This window comes from Pseudophryne corroboree, chromosome 12 (genome assembly GCF_028390025.1).
Source record: "Pseudophryne corroboree isolate aPseCor3 chromosome 12, aPseCor3.hap2, whole genome shotgun sequence".
In the NCBI taxonomy this organism is placed as follows: Eukaryota; Metazoa; Chordata; class Amphibia; order Anura; family Myobatrachidae; genus Pseudophryne; species Pseudophryne corroboree.
The window spans coordinates 172,334,089-172,352,488 of NC_086455.1; the positions used below are offsets into that span (position 1 = coordinate 172,334,089).

The 18,400-nt window shown below is 64.4% G+C and overlaps 1 protein-coding gene across 6 annotated transcripts in view; it reads left to right on the forward strand.

Moving 5' to 3' along the window:
* The window catches only part of ATXN3 (ataxin 3), a 66,716-nt gene that overhangs the window by 41,336 nt on the left and 6,980 nt on the right, over nt 1-18,400 (forward strand). For all 6 annotated transcript variants that reach the window (XR_010190529.1, XR_010190530.1, XM_063948574.1 and 3 more), the window contains exons 7-8: nt 16,496-16,625; nt 17,622-17,791. Coding sequence is in view for 4 of the 6 variants with exons in the window: in XM_063948574.1 (XP_063804644.1) it covers nt 16,496-16,625; nt 17,622-17,791 (300 nt within the window). In the remaining 2 variants the exon portion in view is untranslated. The remainder of the gene's footprint in view (nt 1-16,495; nt 16,626-17,621; nt 17,792-18,400) is intronic.

Genomic DNA, 18,400 nt, shown 5'->3' on the forward strand with positions numbered 1-18,400 from the left:
GCGTAACAGTGACTGGCAGGTGGGTGGCTGGGGATGTGGGGCGGGGCTGGTGTAGTGTAACAGTGACTGGCAGGCGGGTGGCTGGGGACGTGGGGCGGGGCTGGTGTAGCGTAACAGTGACTGGCAGGCGGGTGGCTGGGGACGTGGGGCGGGGCTGGTGTAGCGTAACAGTGACTGGTAGGTGGGTGGCTGGGGATGTGGGGCGGGGCTGGTGTAGTGTAACAGTGACTGGCAGGCGGGTGGCTGGGGACGTGGGGCGGGGCTGGTGTAGCGTAACAGTGACTGGTAGATGGGTGGCTGGGGACGTGGGGCGGGGCTGGTGTAGTGTAACAGTGACTGGCAGGCGGGTGGCTGGGGACGTGGGGCGGGGCTGGTGTAGCGTAACAGTGACTGGTAGATGGGTGGCTGGGGACGTGGGGCGGGGCTGGTGTAGCGTAACAGTGACTGGTAGATGGGTGGCTGGGGATGTGGGGCGAGGCTGGTGTAGTGTAGCAGTGACTGGTAGATGGGTGGCTGGGGACGTGGGGCGGGGCTGGTGTAGTGTAACAGTGACTGGTAGATGGGTGGCTGGGGGCGGGGCTGGTGTAGTGTAGCAGTGACTGGCAGGCGGGTGGCTGGGGACGTGGGGCGGGGCTGGTGTAGTGTAGCAGTGACTGGCAGGCGGGTGGCTGGGGATGTGGGGCGGGGCTGGTGTAGCGTAACAGTGACTGGTAGATGGGTGGCTGGGGACGTGGGGCGGGGCTGGTGTAGTGTAGCAGTGACTGGTAGATGGGTGGCTGGGGGCGGGGCTGGTGTAGTGTAGCAGTGACTGGTAGATGGGTGGCTGGGGGCGGGGCTGGTGTAGTGTAGCAGTGACTGGTAGATGGGTGGCTGGGGACGTGGGGCGGGGCTGGTGTAGTGTAACAGTGACTGGTAGATGGGTGGCTGGGGGCGGGGCTGGTGTAGTGTAACAGTGACTGGTAGATGGGTGGCTGGAGATTTGGGGCGGGGCTGGTGTAGCGTAACAGTGACTGGCAGGCGGGTGGCTGGGGATGTGGGGCGGGGCTGGTGTAGTGTAACAGTGACTGGTAGATGGGTGGCTGGAGATTTGGGGCGGGGCTGGTGTAGCGTAACAGTGACTGGTAGGTGGGTGGCTGGAGATTTGGGGCGGGGCTGGTGTAGTGTAACAGTTACTGGTAGATGGGTGGCTGGGGACGTGGGGCGGGGCTGGTGTAGCGTAACAGTGACTGGCAGGTGGGTGGCTGGGGACGTGGGGCGGGGCTGGTGTAGCGTAACAGTGACTGGCAGGTGGGTGGCTGGGGACGTGGGGCGGGGCTGGTGTAGTGTAACAGTGACTGGTAGATGGGTGGCTGGGGGCGGGGCTGGTGTAGTGTAACAGTGACTGGCAGGCGGGTGGCTGGGGACGTGGGGCGGGGCTGGTGTAGTGTAGCAGTGACTGGTAGGTGGGTGGCTGGGGACGTGGGGCGGGGCTGGTGTAGCGTAACAGTGACTGGCAGGCGGGTGGCTGGGGACGTGGGGCGGGGCTGGTGTAGTGTAGCAGTGACTGGTAGGTGGGTGGCTGGGGACGTGGGGCGGGGCTGGTGTAGCGTAACAGTGACTGGCAGGCGGGTGGCTGGGGATGTGGGGCGGGGCTGGTGTAGCGTAACAATGACTGGTAGATGGGTGGCTGGGGACGTGGGGCGGGGCTGGTGTAGCGTAACAGTGACTGGCAGGCGGGTGGCTGGGGACGTGGGGCGGGGCTGGTGTAGTGTAACAGTGACTGGCAGGCGGGTGGCTGGAGATTTGGGGCGGGGCTGGTGTAGCGTAACAGTGACTGGCAGGTGGGTGGCTGGAGATTTGGGGCGGGGCTGGTTTAGCGTAACAGTGACTGGCAGGCGGGTGGCTGGGGACGTGGGGCGGGGCTGGTGTAGTGTAGCAGTGACTGGTAGGTGGGTGGCTGGGGATGTGGGGCGGGGCTGGTGTAGTGTAACAGTGACTGGCAGGTGGGTGGCTGGGGATGTGGGGCGGGGCTGGTGTAGTGTAGCAGTGACTGGTAGGTGGGTGGCTGGGGACGTGGGGCGGGGCTGGTGTAGTGTAACAGTGACTGGCAGGCGGGTGGCTGGGGACGTGGGGCGGGGCTGGTGTAGTGTAGCAGTGACTGGTAGGTGGGTGGCTGGGGACGTGGGGCGGGGCTGGTGTAGTGTAACAGTGACTGGCAGGCGGGTGGCTGGGGACGTGGGGCGGGGCTGGTGTAGCGTAACAGTGACTGGTAGATGGGTGGCTGGGGGCGTGGGGCGGGGCTGGTGTAGCGTAACAGTGACTGGTAGATGGGTGGCTGGGGACGTGGGGCGGGGCTGGTGTAGCGTAACAGTGACTGGCAGGCGGGTGGCTGGAGATTTGGGGCGGGGCTGGTTTAGCGTAACAGTGACTGGCAGGTGGGTGGCTGGGGACGTGGGGCGGGGCTGGTGTAGTGTAGCAGTGACTGGCAGGCGGGTGGCTGGGGACGTGGGGCGGGGCTGGTGTAGTGTAACAGTGACTGGCAGGTGGGTGGCTGGGGACGTGGGGCGGGGCTGGTGTAGTGTAACAGTGACTGGCAGGTGGGTGGCTGGGGATGTGGGGCGGGGCTGGTGTAGCGTAACAGTGACTGGCAGGCGGGTGGCTGGGGACGTGGGGCGGGGCTGGTGTAGTGTAACAGTGACTGGCAGGCGGGTGGCTGGGGACGTGGGGCGGGGCTGGTGTAGCGTAACAGTGACTGGCAGGCGGGTGGCTGGGGACGTGGGGCGGGGCTGGTGTAGCGTAACAGTGACTGGCAGGTGGGTGGCTGGGGGCGGGGCTGGTGTAGTGTAACAGTGACTGGCAGGCGGGTGGCTGGGGACGTGGGGCGGGGCTGGTGTAGTGTAACAGTGACTGGCAGGTGGGTGGCTGGGGATGTGGGGCGAGGCTGGTGTAGTGTAACAGTGACTGGCAGGTGGGTGGCTGGGGACGTGGGGCGGGGCTGGTGTAGCGTAACAGTGACTGGCAGGTGGGTGGCTGGGGATGTGGGGCGGGGCTGGTGTAGTGTAACAGTGACTGGCAGGCGGGTGGCTGGGGACGTGGGGCGGGGCTGGTGTAGCGTAACAGTGACTGGCAGGCGGGTGGCTGGGGACGTGGGGCGGGGCTGGTGTAGCGTAACAGTGACTGGTAGGTGGGTGGCTGGGGATGTGGGGCGGGGCTGGTGTAGTGTAACAGTGACTGGCAGGCGGGTGGCTGGGGACGTGGGGCGGGGCTGGTGTAGCGTAACAGTGACTGGTAGATGGGTGGCTGGGGACGTGGGGCGGGGCTGGTGTAGTGTAACAGTGACTGGCAGGCGGGTGGCTGGGGACGTGGGGCGGGGCTGGTGTAGCGTAACAGTGACTGGTAGATGGGTGGCTGGGGACGTGGGGCGGGGCTGGTGTAGCGTAACAGTGACTGGTAGATGGGTGGCTGGGGATGTGGGGCGAGGCTGGTGTAGTGTAGCAGTGACTGGTAGATGGGTGGCTGGGGACGTGGGGCGGGGCTGGTGTAGTGTAACAGTGACTGGTAGATGGGTGGCTGGGGGCGGGGCTGGTGTAGTGTAGCAGTGACTGGCAGGCGGGTGGCTGGGGACGTGGGGCGGGGCTGGTGTAGTGTAGCAGTGACTGGCAGGCGGGTGGCTGGGGATGTGGGGCGGGGCTGGTGTAGCGTAACAGTGACTGGTAGATGGGTGGCTGGGGACGTGGGGCGGGGCTGGTGTAGTGTAGCAGTGACTGGTAGATGGGTGGCTGGGGGCGGGGCTGGTGTAGTGTAGCAGTGACTGGTAGATGGGTGGCTGGGGGCGGGGCTGGTGTAGTGTAGCAGTGACTGGTAGATGGGTGGCTGGGGACGTGGGGCGGGGCTGGTGTAGCGTAACAGTGACTGGTAGATGGGTGGCTGGGGACGTGGGGCGGGGCTGGTGTAGCGTAACAGTGACTGGCAGGCGGGTGGCTGGAGATTTGGGGCGGGGCTGGTTTAGCGTAACAGTGACTGGCAGGTGGGTGGCTGGGGACGTGGGGCGGGGCTGGTGTAGTGTAGCAGTGACTGGCAGGCGGGTGGCTGGGGACGTGGGGCGGGGCTGGTGTAGTGTAACAGTGACTGGTAGATGGGTGGCTGGGGGCGGGGCTGGTGTAGCGTAACAATGACTGGCAGGTGGGTGGCTGGGGACGTGGGGCGGGGCTGGTGTAGTGTAACAGTGACTGGCAGGTGGGTGGCTGGGGACGTGGGGCGGGGCTGGTGTAGTGTAACAGTGACTGGCAGGTGGGTGGCTGGGGATGTGGGGCGGGGCTGGTGTAGTGTAACAGTGACTGGCAGGTGGGTGGCTGGGGACGTGGGGCGGGGCTGGTGTAGCGTAACAGTGACTGGCAGGCGGGTGGCTGGGGATTTGGGGCGGGGCTGGTGTAGTGTAACAGTGACTGGCAGGTGGGTGGCTGGAGATTTGGGGCGGGGCTGGTGTAGTGTAACAGTGACTGGCAGGTGGGTGGCTGGGGACGTGGGGCGGGGCTGGTGTAGCGTAACAGTGACTGGCAGGCGGGTGGCTGGGGACGTGGGGCGGGGCTGGTGTAGTGTAACAGTGACTGGCAGGTGGGTGGCTGGGGACGTGGGGCGGGGCTGGTGTAGTGTAATAGTGACTGGTAGATGGGTGGCTGGGGATGTGGGGCGGGGCTGGTGTAGTGTAACAGTGACTGGCAGGTGGGTGGCTGGGGATGTGGGGCGGGGCTGGTGTAGTGTAACAGTGACTGGTAGATGGGTGGCTGGGGACGTGGGGCGGGGCTGGTGTAGTGTAACAGTGACTGGCAGGCGGGTGGCTGGGGATGTGGGGCGGGGCTGGTGTAGCGTAACAGTGACTGGTAGATGGGTGGCTGGGGACGTGGGGCGGGGCTGGTGTAGCGTAACAGTGACTGGTAGATGGGTGGCTGGGGGCGGGGCTGGTGTAGTGTAACAGTGACTGGCAGGTGGGTGGCTGGGGATGTGGGGCGGGGCTGGTGTAGTGTAACAGTGACTGGCAGGTGGGTGGCTGGGGATGTGGGGCGGGGCTGGTGTAGCGTAACAGTGACTGGTAGATGGGTGGCTGGAGATTTGGGGCGGGGCTGGTGTAGTGTAACAGTGACTGGCAGGCGGGTGGCTGGGGATGTGGGGCGGGGCTGGTGTAGTGTAACAGTGACTGGCAGGTGGGTGGCTGGGGGCGTGGGGCGGGGCTGGTGTAGCGTAACAGTGACTGGTAGATGGGTGGCTGGGGATGTGGGGCGAGGCTGGTGTAGTGTAACAGTGACTGGCAGGTGGGTGGCTGGGGACGTGGGGCGGGGCTGGTGTAGTGTAACAGTGACTGGCAGGTGGGTGGCTGGGGATGTGGGGCGAGGCTGGTGTAGTGTAACAGTGACTGGCAGGTGGGTGGCTGGGGACGTGGGGCGGGGCTGGTGTAGTGTAACAGTGACTGGCAGGTGGGTGGCAAGGGATGTGGGGCGAGGCTGGTGTAGTGTAACAGTGACTGGCAGGTGGGTGGCTGGGGACGTGGGGCGGGGCTGGTGTAGTGTAACAGTGACTGGCAGGTGGGTGGCAAGGGATGTGGGGCGAGGCTGGTGTAGTGTAACAGTGACTGGCAGGTGGGTGGCTGGGGACGTGGGGCGGGGCTGGTGTAGTGTAACAGTGACTGGCAGGTGGGTGGCTGGGGACGTGGGGCGGGGCTGGTGTAGCGTAACAGTGACTGGCAGGTGGGTGGCTGGGGACGTGGGGCGAGGCTGGTGTAGCGTAACAGTGACTGGCAGGTGGGTGGCTGGGGACGTGGGGCGAGGCTGGTGTAGCGTAACAGTGACTGGCAGGTGGGTGGCTGGGGATGTGGGGCGGGGCTGGTGTAGTGTAACAGTGACTGGCAGGTGGGTGGCTGGGGACGTGGGGCGGGGCTGGTGTAGTGTAACAGTGACTGGTAGATGGGTGGCTGGGGATGTGGGGCGGGGCTGGTGTAGTGTAACAGTGACTGGCAGGTGGGTGGCTGGGGATGTGGGGCGGGGCTGGTGTAGTGTAACAGTGACTGGCAGGTGGGTGGCTGGGGATGTGGGGCGGGGCTGGTGTAGTGTAACAGTGACTGGCAGGTGGGTGGCTGGGGATGTGGGGCGGGGCTGGTGTAGTGTAACAGTGACTGGTAGATGGGTGGCTGGGGATGTGGGGCGGGGCTGGTGTAGTGTAACAGTGACTGGCATGTGGGTGGCTGGGGACGTGGGGCGGGGCTGGTGTAGCGTAACAGTGACTGGCAGGTGGGTGGCTGGGGACGTGGGGCGAGGCTGGTGTAGTGTAACAGTGACTGGCAGGTGGGTGGCTGGGGACGTGGGGCGGGGCTGGTGTAGTGTAACAGTGACTGGCAGGTGGGTGGCTGGAGATTTGGGGCGGGGCTGGTGTAGTGTAACAGTGACTGGCAGGTGGGTGGCTGGGGACGTGGGGCGGGGCTGGTGTAGCGTAACAGTGACTGGCAGGCGGGTGGCTGGGGATGTGGGGCGGGGCTGGTGTAGTGTAACAGTGACTGGCAGGTGGGTGGCTGGGGACGTGGGGCGGGGCTGGTGTAGTGTAACAGTGACTGGCAGGTGGGTGGCTGGGGACGTGGGGCGGGGCTGGTGTAGTGTAGCAGTGACTGGCAGGTGGGTGGCTGGGGATGTGGGGCGGGGCTGGTGTAGTGTAACAGTGACTGGCAGGCGGGTGGCAGGGGATGTGGGGCGGGGCTGGTGTAGCGTAACAGTGACTGGCAGGTGGGTGGCTGGGGACGTGGGGCGGGGCTGGTGTAGCGTAACAGTGACTGGCAGGTGGGTGGCTGGGGATGTGGGGCGGGGCTGGTGTAGTGTAACAATGACTGGCAGGTGGGTGGCTGGGGACGTGGGGCGGGGCTGGTGTAGTGTAACAGTGACTGGCAGGTGGGTGGCTGGGGACGTGGGGCGGGGCTGGTGTAGTGTAACAGTGACTGGCAGGTGGGTGGCTGGGGACGTGGGGCGGGGCTGGTGTAGTGTAACAGTGACTGGCAGGTGGGTGGCTGGGGACGTGGGGCGGGGCTGGTGTAGTGTAACAGTGACTGGCAGGCGGGTGGCTGGGGACGTGGGGCGGGGCTGGTGTAGTGTAACAGTGACTGGCAGGTGGGTGGCTGGGGACGTGGGGCGAGGCTGGTGTAGCGTAACAGTGACTGGCAGGCGGGTGGCTGGGGACGTGGGGCGGGGCTGGTGTAGTGTAACAGTGACTGGCAGGTGGGTGGCTGGGGATGTGGGGCGAGGCTGGTGTAGTGTAACAGTGACTGGCAGGCGGGTGGCTGGGGGCGTGGGGCGGGGCTGGTGTAGTGTAACAGTGACTGGCAGGTGGGTGGCTGGGGACGTGGGGCGGGGCTGGTGTAGTGTAACAGTGACTGGCAGGTGGGTGGCTGGGGATGTGGGGCGGGGCTGGTGTAGTGTAACAGTGACTGGCAGGTGGGTGGCTGGGGACGTGGGGCGGGGCTGGTGTAGTGTAACAGTGACTGGCAGGTGGGTGGCTGGGGACGTGGGGCGGGGCTGGTGTAGTGTAACAGTGACTGGCAGGTGGGTGGCTGGGGATGTGGGGCGGGGCTGGTGTAGCGTAACAATGACTGGCAGGTGGGTGGCTGGGGATGTGGGGGCGGGGCTGGTGTAGTGTAACAGTGACTGGTAGATGGGTGGCTGGGGACGTGGGGCGAGGCTGGTGTAGTGTAATAGTGACTGGTAGATGGGTGGCTGGGGACGTGGGGCGGGGCTGGTGTAGTGTAACAGTGACTGGCAGGCGGGTGGCTGGGGACGTGGGGCGAGGCTGGTGTAGTGTAACAGTGACTGGCAGGTGGGTGGCTGGGGACGTGGGGCGGGGCTGGTGTAGCGTAACAGTGACTGGCAGGCGGGTGGCTGGGGACGTGGGGCGGGGCTGGTGTAGTGTAATAGTGACTGGTAGATGGGTGGCTGGGGATTTGGGGCGAGGCTGGTGTAGTGTAATAGTGACTGGCAGGTGGGTGGCTGGGGACGTGGGGCGAGGCTGGTGTAGCGTAACAATGACTGGCAGGTGGGTGGCTGGGGACGTGGGGCGAGGCTGGTGTAGTGTAATAGTGACTGGCAGGTGGGTGGCTGGGGACGTGGGGCGGGGCTGGTGTAGCGTAACAATGACTGGCAGGTGGGTGGCTGGGGACGTGGGGCGAGGCTGGTGTAGTGTAATAGTGACTGGTAGATGGGTGGCTGGGGATTTGGGGCGAGGCTGGTGTAGTGTAATAGTGACTGGCAGGTGGGTGGCTGGGGACGTGGGGCGAGGCTGGTGTAGCGTAACAATGACTGGCAGGTGGGTGGCTGGGGACGTGGGGCGAGGCTGGTGTAGTGTAATAGTGACTGGTAGATGGGTGGCTGGGGGCGTGGGGCGGGGCTGGTGTAGCGTAACAGTGACTGGCAGGTGGGTGGCTGGGGACGTGGGGCGAGGCTGGTGTAGCGTAACAATGACTGGCAGGTGGGTGGCTGGGGACGTGGGGCGGGGCTGGTGTAGTGTAACAGTGACTGGCAGGTGGGTGGCTGGGGACGTGGGGCGGGGCTGGTGTAGTGTAACAGTGACTGGTAGATGGGTGGCTGGGGACGTGGGGCGGGGCTGGTGTAGTGTAACAGTGACTGGCAGGTGGGTGGCTGGGGATGTGGGGCGGGGCTGGTGTAGCGTAACAGTGACTGGCAGGTGGGTGGCTGGGGACGTGGGGCGAGGCTGGTGTAGTGTAATAGTGACTGGTAGATGGGTGGCTGGGGGCGTGGGGCGGGGCTGGTGTAGCGTAACAGTGACTGGCAGGCGGGTGGCTGGGGACGTGGGGCGGGGCTGGTGTAGTGTAATAGTGACTGGCAGGTGGGTGGCTGGGGGCGTGGGGCGGGGCTGGTGTAGCGTAACAGTGACTGGTAGATGGGTGGCTGGGGACGTGGGGCGGGGCTGGTGTAGTGTAACAGTGACTGGTAGATGGGTGGCTGGGGACGTGGGGCGGGGCTGGTGTAGTGTAACAGTGACTGGCAGGTGGGTGGCTGGGGATGTGGGGCGGGGCTGGTGTAGCGTAACAATGACTGGCAGGTGGGTGGCTGGGGACGTGGGGCGAGGCTGGTGTAGTGTAATAGTGACTGGTAGATGGGTGGCTGGGGACGTGGGGCGGGGCTGGTGTAGTGTAACAGTGACTGGCAGGCGGGTGGCTGGGGACGTGGGGCGAGGCTGGTGTAGTGTAACAGTGACTGGCAGGCGGGTGGCTGGGGATGTGGGGCGGGGCTGGTGTAGTGTAACAGTGACTGGCAGGTGGGTGGCTGGGGACGTGGGGCGGGGCTGGTGTAGTGTAACAGTGACTGGCAGGTGGGTGGCTGGGGATGTGGGGCGGGGCTGGTGTAGTGTAACAGTGACTGGCAGGTGGGTGGCTGGGGATGTGGGGCGGGGCTGGTGTAGCGTAACAGTGACTGGCAGGCGGGTGGCTGGGGATGTGGGGCGAGGCTGGTGTAGTGTAACAGTGACTGGCAGGTGGGTGGCTGGGGACGTGGGGCGGGGCTGGTGTAGTGTAACAGTGACTGGCAGGTGGGTGGCTGGGGACGTGGGGCGGGGCTGGTGTAGTGTAACAGTGACTGGCAGGTGGGTGGCTGGGGACGTGGGGCGAGGCTGGTGTAGTGTAATAGTGACTGGTAGATGGGTGGCTGGGGACGTGGGGCGGGGCTGGTGTAGCGTAACAGTGACTGGCAGGCGGGTGGCTGGGGACGTGGGGCGGGGCTGGTGTAGTGTAACAGTGACTGGTAGATGGGTGGCTGGGGATGTGGGGCGGGGCTGGTGTAGTGTAACAGTGACTGGCAGGTGGGTGGCTGGGGACGTGGGGCGGGGCTGGTGTAGTGTAACAGTGACTGGTAGATGGGTGGCTGGGGATGTGGGGCGGGGCTGGTGTAGTGTAACAGTGACTGGCAGGTGGGTGGCTGGGGACGTGGGGCGGGGCTGGTGTAGTGTAATAGTGACTGGTAGATGGGTGGCTGGGGATTTGGGGCGAGGCTGGTGTAGTGTAATAGTGACTGGCAGGTGGGTGGCTGGGGACGTGGGGCGAGGCTGGTGTAGCGTAACAATGACTGGCAGGTGGGTGGCTGGGGACGTGGGGCGAGGCTGGTGTAGTGTAATAGTGACTGGCAGGTGGGTGGCTGGGGACGTGGGGCGGGGCTGGTGTAGCGTAACAATGACTGGCAGGTGGGTGGCTGGGGACGTGGGGCGAGGCTGGTGTAGTGTAATAGTGACTGGTAGATGGGTGGCTGGGGATTTGGGGCGAGGCTGGTGTAGTGTAATAGTGACTGGCAGGTGGGTGGCTGGGGACGTGGGGCGAGGCTGGTGTAGCGTAACAATGACTGGCAGGTGGGTGGCTGGGGACGTGGGGCGAGGCTGGTGTAGTGTAATAGTGACTGGTAGATGGGTGGCTGGGGGCGTGGGGCGGGGCTGGTGTAGCGTAACAGTGACTGGCAGGTGGGTGGCTGGGGACGTGGGGCGAGGCTGGTGTAGCGTAACAATGACTGGCAGGTGGGTGGCTGGGGACGTGGGGCGGGGCTGGTGTAGTGTAACAGTGACTGGCAGGTGGGTGGCTGGGGACGTGGGGCGGGGCTGGTGTAGTGTAACAGTGACTGGTAGATGGGTGGCTGGGGACGTGGGGCGGGGCTGGTGTAGTGTAACAGTGACTGGTAGATGGGTGGCTGGGGACGTGGGGCGGGGCTGGTGTAGTGTAACAGTGACTGGCAGGTGGGTGGCTGGGGACGTGGGGCGGGGCTGGTGTAGTGTAATAGTGACTGGCAGGCGGGTGGCTGGGGATGTGGGGCGGGGCTGGTGTAGCGTAACAGTGACTGGCAGGTGGGTGGCTGGGGACGTGGGGCGAGGCTGGTGTAGTGTAATAGTGACTGGTAGATGGGTGGCTGGGGGCGTGGGGCGGGGCTGGTGTAGCGTAACAGTGACTGGCAGGCGGGTGGCTGGGGACGTGGGGCGGGGCTGGTGTAGCGTAACAGTGACTGGCAGGTGGGTGGCTGGGGACGTGGGGCGGGGCTGGTGTAGTGTAACAGTGACTGGCAGGCGGGTGGCTGGGGACGTGGGGCGGGGCTGGTGTAGTGTAATAGTGACTGGCAGGTGGGTGGCTGGGGGCGTGGGGCGGGGCTGGTGTAGCGTAACAGTGACTGGCAGGTGGGTGGCTGGGGATGTGGGGCGGGGCTGGTGTAGTGTAACAGTGACTGGCAGGTGGGTGGCTGGGGACGTGGGGCGGGGCTGGTGTAGTGTAACAGTGACTGGCAGGTGGGTGGCAGGGGATGTGGGGCGAGGCTGGTGTAGTGTAACAGTGACTGGTAGATGGGTGGCTGGGGGCGTGGGGCGGGGCTGGTGTAGTGTAACAGTGACTGGCAGGTGGGTGGCTGGGGACGTGGGGCGAGGCTGGTGTAGTGTAACAGTGACTGGTAGATGGGTGGCTGGGGGCGTGGGGCGGGGCTGGTGTAGCGTAACAGTGACTGGCAGGTGGGTGGCTGGGGACGTGGGGCGAGGCTGGTGTAGTGTAATAGTGACTGGTAGATGGGTGGCTGGGGATGTGGGGCGGGGCTGGTGTAGTGTAACAGTGACTGGCAGGCGGGTGGCTGGGGACGTGGGGCGGGGCTGGTGTAGTGTAACAGTGACTGGCAGGTGGGTGGCTGGGGATGTGGGGCGAGGCTGGTGTAGTGTAATAGTGACTGGTAGATGGGTGGCTGGGGATGTGGGGCGGGGCTGGTGTAGTGTAATAGTGACTGGCAGGTGGGTGGCTGGGGACGTGGGGCGGGGCTGGTGTAGTGTAACAGTGACTGGCAGGTGGGTGGCTGGGGACGTGGGGCGAGGCTGGTGTAGTGTAACAGTGACTGGTAGATGGGTGGCTGGGGGCGTGGGGCGGGGCTGGTGTAGCGTAACAGTGACTGGCAGGTGGGTGGCTGGGGACGTGGGGCGAGGCTGGTGTAGTGTAATAGTGACTGGTAGATGGGTGGCTGGGGATTTGGGGCGAGGCTGGTGTAGTGTAACAGTGACTGGCAGGTGGGTGGCTGGAGATTTGGGGCGAGGCTGGTGTAGTGTAACAGTGACTGGCAGGTGGGTGGCTGGGGACGTGGGGCGGGGCTGGTGTAGTGTAACAGTGACTGGCAGGTGGGTGGCTGGGGACGTGGGGCGGGGCTGGTGTAGTGTAACAGTGACTGGCAGGTGGGTGGCTGGAGATTTGGGGCGAGGCTGGTGTAGTGTAACAGTGACTGGCAGGTGGGTGGCTGGGGACGTGGGGCGGGGCTGGTGTAGTGTAACAGTGACTGGCAGGCGGGTGGCTGGGGACGTGGGGCGGGGCTGGTGTAGTGTAACAGTGACTGGCAGGTGGGTGGCTGGGGGCGAGGCTGGTGTAGCGTAACAGTGACTGGCAGGTGGGTGGCTGGGGACGTGGGGCGGGGCTGGTGTAGCGTAGCAGGGAACTGGCAGGTGGGTGGCTGGGAACGTGGGGCGGGGCTGGTGTAGTGTAACAATGACTGGCAGGTGGGTGGCTGGGGACGTGGGGCGGGGCTGGTGTAGTGTAACAGTGACTGGCAGGTGGGTGGCTGGGGACGTGGGGCGGGGCTGGTGTAGTGTAACAGTGACTGGCAGGTGGGTGGCTGGGGACGTGGGGCGGGGCTGGTGTAGCGTAGCAGTGACTGGCAGGTGGGTGGCTGGGGACGTGGGGCGGGGCTGGTGTAGTGTAACAGTGACTGGCAGGTGGGTGGCTGGGGACGTGGGGCGGGGCTGGTGTAGTGTAACAGTGACTGGCAGGCGGGTGGCTGGGGACGTGGGGCGGGGCTGGTGTAGTGTAACAGTGACTGGCAGGTGGGTGGCTGGGGGCGAGGCTGGTGTAGCGTAACAGTGACTGGCAGGTGGGTGGCTGGGGACGTGGGGCGGGGCTGGTGTAGCGTAGCAGGGAACTGGCAGGTGGGTGGCTGGGAACGTGGGGCGGGGCTGGTGTAGTGTAACAATGACTGGCAGGTGGGTGGCTGGGGACGTGGGGCGGGGCTGGTGTAGTGTAACAGTGACTGGCAGGTGGGTGGCTGGGGACGTGGGGCGGGGCTGGTGTAGTGTAACAGTGACTGGCAGGCGGGTGGCTGGGGACGTGGGGCGGGGCTGGTGTAGTGTAACAGTGACTGGCAGGTGGGTGGCTGGGGACGTGGGGCGGGGCTGGTGTAGTGTAACAGTGACTGGCAGGTGGGTGGCTGGAGATTTGGGGCGAGGCTGGTGTAGTGTAACAGTGACTGGCAGGTGGGTGGCTGGGGACGTGGGGCGGGGCTGGTGTAGTGTAACAGTGACTGGCAGGCGGGTGGCTGGGGACGTGGGGCGGGGCTGGTGTAGTGTAACAGTGACTGGCAGGTGGGTGGCTGGGGGCGAGGCTGGTGTAGCGTAACAGTGACTGGCAGGTGGGTGGCTGGGGACGTGGGGCGGGGCTGGTGTAGCGTAGCAGGGAACTGGCAGGTGGGTGGCTGGGAACGTGGGGCGGGGCTGGTGTAGTGTAACAATGACTGGCAGGTGGGTGGCTGGGGACGTGGGGCGGGGCTGGTGTAGTGTAACAGTGACTGGCAGGTGGGTGGCTGGGGACGTGGGGCGGGGCTGGTGTAGTGTAACAGTGACTGGCAGGTGGGTGGCTGGGGACGTGGGGCGGGGCTGGTGTAGTGTAACAGTGACTGGCAGGTGGGTGGCTGGGGACGTGGGGCGGGGCTGGTGTAGCGTAGCAGTGACTGGCAGGTGGGTGGCTGGGGACGTGGGGCGGGGCTGGTGTAGTGTAACAGTGACTGGCAGGTGGGTGGCTGGGGGCGAGGCTGGTGTAGCGTAACAGTGACTGGCAGGTGGGTGGCTGGGGACGTGGGGCGGGGCTGGTGTAGTGTAACAGTGACTGGCAGGTGGGTGGCTGGGGACGTGGGGCGGGGCTGGCTGGTAGTGTAACAGTGACTGGCAGGTGGGTGGCTGGGGACGTGGGGCGGGGCTGGTGTAGCGTAGCAGTGACTGGCAGGTGGGTGGCTGGGGACGTGGGGCGGGGCTGGTGTAGTGTAACAGTGACTGGCAGGTGGGTGGCTGGGGGCGAGGCTCGGTTGTAGCGTAACAGTGACTGGCAGGTGGGTGGCTGGGGACGTGGGGCGGGGCTGGTGTAGCGTAGCAGGGAACTGGCAGGTGGGTGGCTGGGAACGTGGGGCGGGGCTGGTGTAGTGTAACAATGACTGGCAGGTGGGTGGCTGGGGACGTGGGGCGGGGCTGGTGTAGTGTAACAGTGACTGGCAGGTGGGTGGCTGGGGACGTGGGGCGGGGCTGGTGTAGTGTAACAGTGACTGGCAGGCGGGTGGCTGGAGATTTGGGGCGGGGCTGGTGTAGTGTAACAGTGACTGGCAGGTGGGTGGCTGGGGACGTGGGGCGAGGCTGTGTAGCGTAACAGTGACTGGCAGGTGGGTGGCTGGGGATGTGGGGCGGGGCTGGTGTAGTGTAACAGTGACTGGCAGGTGGGTGGCTGGGGACGTGGGGCGGGGCTGGTGTAGTGTAATAGTGACTGGTAGATGGGTGGCTGGGGACGTGGGGCGAGGCTGGTGTAGCGTAACAATGACTGGCAGGTGGGTGGCTGGGGACGTGGGGCGGGGCTGGTGTAGTGTAACAGTGACTGGCAGGTGGGTGGCTGGGGACGTGGGGCGAGGCTGGTGTAGCGTAACAGTGACTGGCAGGTGGGTGGCTGGAGATTTGGGGCGGGGCTGGTGTAGTGTAACAGTGACTGGCAGGTGGGTGGCTGGGGACGTGGGGCGAGGCTGGTGTAGCGTAACAGTGACTGGCAGGTGGGTGGCTGGGGATGTGGGGCGGGGCTGGTGTAGTGTAACAGTGACTGGCAGGTGGGTGGCTGGGGACGTGGGGCGGGGCTGGTGTAGTGTAATAGTGACTGGTAGATGGGTGGCTGGGGACGTGGGGCGAGGCTGGTGTAGCGTAACAATGACTGGCAGGTGGGTGGCTGGGGACGTGGGGCGAGGCTGGTGTAGCGTAACAGTGACTGGCAGGTGGGTGGCTGGGGACGTGGGGCGGGGCTGGTGTAGCGTAACAGTGACTGGCAGGTGGGTGGCTGGGGACGTGGGGCGGGGCTGGTGTAGCGTAACAGTGACTGGCAGGTGGGTGGCTGGGGACGTGGGGCGAGGCTGGTGTAGCGTAACAATGACTGGCAGGTGGGTGGCTGGGGACGTGGGGCGGGGCTGGTGTAGTGTAATAGTGACTGGTAGATGGGTGGCTGGGGACGTGGGGCGGGGCTGGTGTAGTGTAATAGTGACTGGTAGATGGGTGGCTGGGGATGTGGGGCGGGGCTGGTGTAGCGTAACAGTGACTGGCAGGTGGGTGGCTGGGGACGTGGGGCGGGGCTGGTGTAGTGTAATAGTGACTGGTAGATGGGTGGCTGGGGATGTGGGGCGGGGCTGGTGTAGTGTAACAGTGACTGGCAGGCGGGTGGCTGGGGGCGGGGCTGGTGTAGTGTAACAGTGACTGGCAGGTGGGTGGCTGGGGACGTGGGGCGGGGCTGGTGTAGTGTAACAATGACTGGCAGGCGGGTGGCTGGGGATGTGGGGCGGGGCTGGTGTAGTGTAACAGTGACTGGCAGGCGGGTGGCTGGGGACGTGGGGCGAGGCTGGTGTAGTGTAACAGTGACTGGTAGATGGGTGGCTGGGGACGTGGGGCGGGGCTGGTGTAGCGTAACAGTGACTGGTAGATGGGTGGCTGGGGATGTGGGGCGGGGCTGGTGTAGTGTAACAGTGACTGGCAGGCGGGTGGCTGGGGACGTGGGGCGGGGCTGGTGTAGCGTAGCAGGGAACTGGCAGGTGGGTGGCTGGGAACGTGGGGCGGGGCTGGTGTAGTGTAACAGTGACTGGCAGGTGGGTGGCTGGGGACGTGGGGCGGGGCTGGTGTAGTGTAATAGTGACTGGTAGATGGGTGGCTGGGGATGTGGGGCGGGGCTGGTGTAGTGTAACAGTGACTGGCAGGCGGGTGGCTGGGGACGTGGGGCGGGGCTGGTGTAGCGTAGCAGGGAACTGGCAGGTGGGTGGCTGGGAACGTGGGGCGGGGCTGGTGTAGTGTAACAATGACTGGCAGGTGGGTGGCTGGGGACGTGGGGCGGGGCTGGTGTAGTGTAACAATGACTGGCAGGTGGGTGGCTGGGGATGTGGGGCGAGGCTGGTGTAGTGTAACAGTGACTGGCAGGTGGGTGGCTGGGATGTGGGGCGAGGCTGGTGTAGTGTAACAGTGACTGGCAGGTGGGTGGCTGGGGACGTGGGGCGAGGCTGGTGTAGCGTAGCAGGGAACTGGCAGGCGGGTGGCTGGGAACGTGGGGCGGGGCTGGTGTAGTGTAACAGTGACTGGCAGGTGGGTGGCTGTTGTCTAGGGCCACCTACCTTGATATAAAGCATAGATGATATGCCAGGTCTCTGTGGTACGTTGTGTGACCACCATAACACCCTTATTGTTGTTCCTTTTTCAGGTTACTCCATATTTGTGGTGAAGGGCGACCTTCCTGACTGTGAGGCCGACCAGCTCCTGCAGATGATAGAGATCCACCAGAGTCAGCGGCCGCGGCTGATAGGAGAGGACGCAGCGGCCAGAGACCTCAGGTGCCAATAACAGCCCTGCCCAGTGTGATGTCTGACCACGTGCGCTGTTACCCCCCTTACTAGGCGTATTCAGGCCCTGCTATAGACCACATGCGCTGTTACCCCTCCCCTCCCCCCCACTAGGCGTATTCAGGCCCGCTGTAGACCACATGTAGCTGACATTGCTGTGTCCATTACTAGATGACTTAGAACTATTGAAATCCATCCACCAGTTAGCCAGGGACGGGTTATGTGCATGCAGTCATGCAGTGGGGTCTTGGGATCTGGTGCATGACCTTACCACCAGATGGCCGAATCCGCCCTATGTGGCCAATATGGACAGGTCAGTGTGATTGTCCCAATCATGATAGAGGATGGGCGCGCAGGCTGAGGGGGACGGGTGGGCGCGCAGTCTGAGGGGGACGGGTGGGCGCGCAGTCTGAGGGGGACGGGTGGGCGCGCAGTCTGAGGGGGACGGGTGGGCGCGCAGTCTGAGGGGGACGGGTGGGCGCGCAGTCTGAGGGGGACGGGTGGGCGCGCAGGCTGAGGGGGACAGGTGGGCGCGGAGGCTGAGGGGGACGGGTGGGCGCGGAGGCTGAGGGGGACTGGTGGGCGCGGAGGCTGAGGGAGACGGGTGGGCGCGCAGGCTGAGGGGGATAGGCGCACAGGATGAGTGTTATTTTTATTCAACCAGGGGATGGTCTCATGAGCCACAACAGATTCTTGTGCATCTCCGCTGTAACCTGGAGCTAGTAGATGAGCCGCCATCTGCGTACAAGAGTCTCCAGTAGTGACTGGATTGCTGGCTGGTGTCACCATTATCAGCAGCTTTCCGCAGACCACGCTGAAGCGTATTGCTCCCACCGTGACTTTGCTACACGACGGATTCAGCTGGAAAGTGACAGAACATAACCGTCGCGTTTTGCGTAATTGTGAATGGATGCTTATACAGAATAGGGAACAGGCTGCGTCACGTGTCCGGTGATAATATAGGCTTCTATCTAATGTCTGACACAGAGTACAGAGGAGCGAGGCCGCCATGGAGGCGGGGAGACTGTATGAAGGACCCACCGCAATGGACGAGGATGAAGAGAACCTGCAGAAAGCCCTTGCGCTCAGCCGGCAACAGATAGACATGGAGGACGAGGAAGCCGATCTACGCAGAGCCATTCAGCTCAGCATTCAAGGTACCATGCAGTGCAGAGCGTGTCCAGGCTCCTTTCCCATCCTAGCTATGGATCCTGCGTTATGTATCATGAGTGATGAGAAGATAGGGCTGTAACTGACAAGTGTTCCAGTGTAGGACATTGTGCCCCGTATACTTTTATGGCTACTGAAAGTCTCAAAGTACTTCCAGTACAAGCCGCAGGGCAAGCAATGTAATACTGTGGCAGATCTTCCAGCTGAGGCTGCTGTCACTCTGATACAGGGAGCCACAGACTGAGAGTTACATAGTGGTGAGAGCAGGGTTCCCAGCAGCACAGAGCAGTGATGTCAGGCTCCTGTCACACTGATACAGGACTCCACAGACTGAGAGTTATATAGTGGAAGGAGCAGGGTCCCCAGCAGCACAGAGCAGTGATGTCAGGCTCTTGTCACACTGATACAGGACTCCACAGACTGAGAGTTATATAGTGGGAGGAGCAGGGTCCCCAGCAGCACAGAGTATATCAGGAGATGAGTGATGTGTCAGTAAGGACAGGGCTACATGTGTCAGGGGCAGTGACATGATGTGAGGAGGGGAATGGAGGCAGCAGGAAGCCACAGACTGAGAATTACATAGTGGAAGGAGCAGG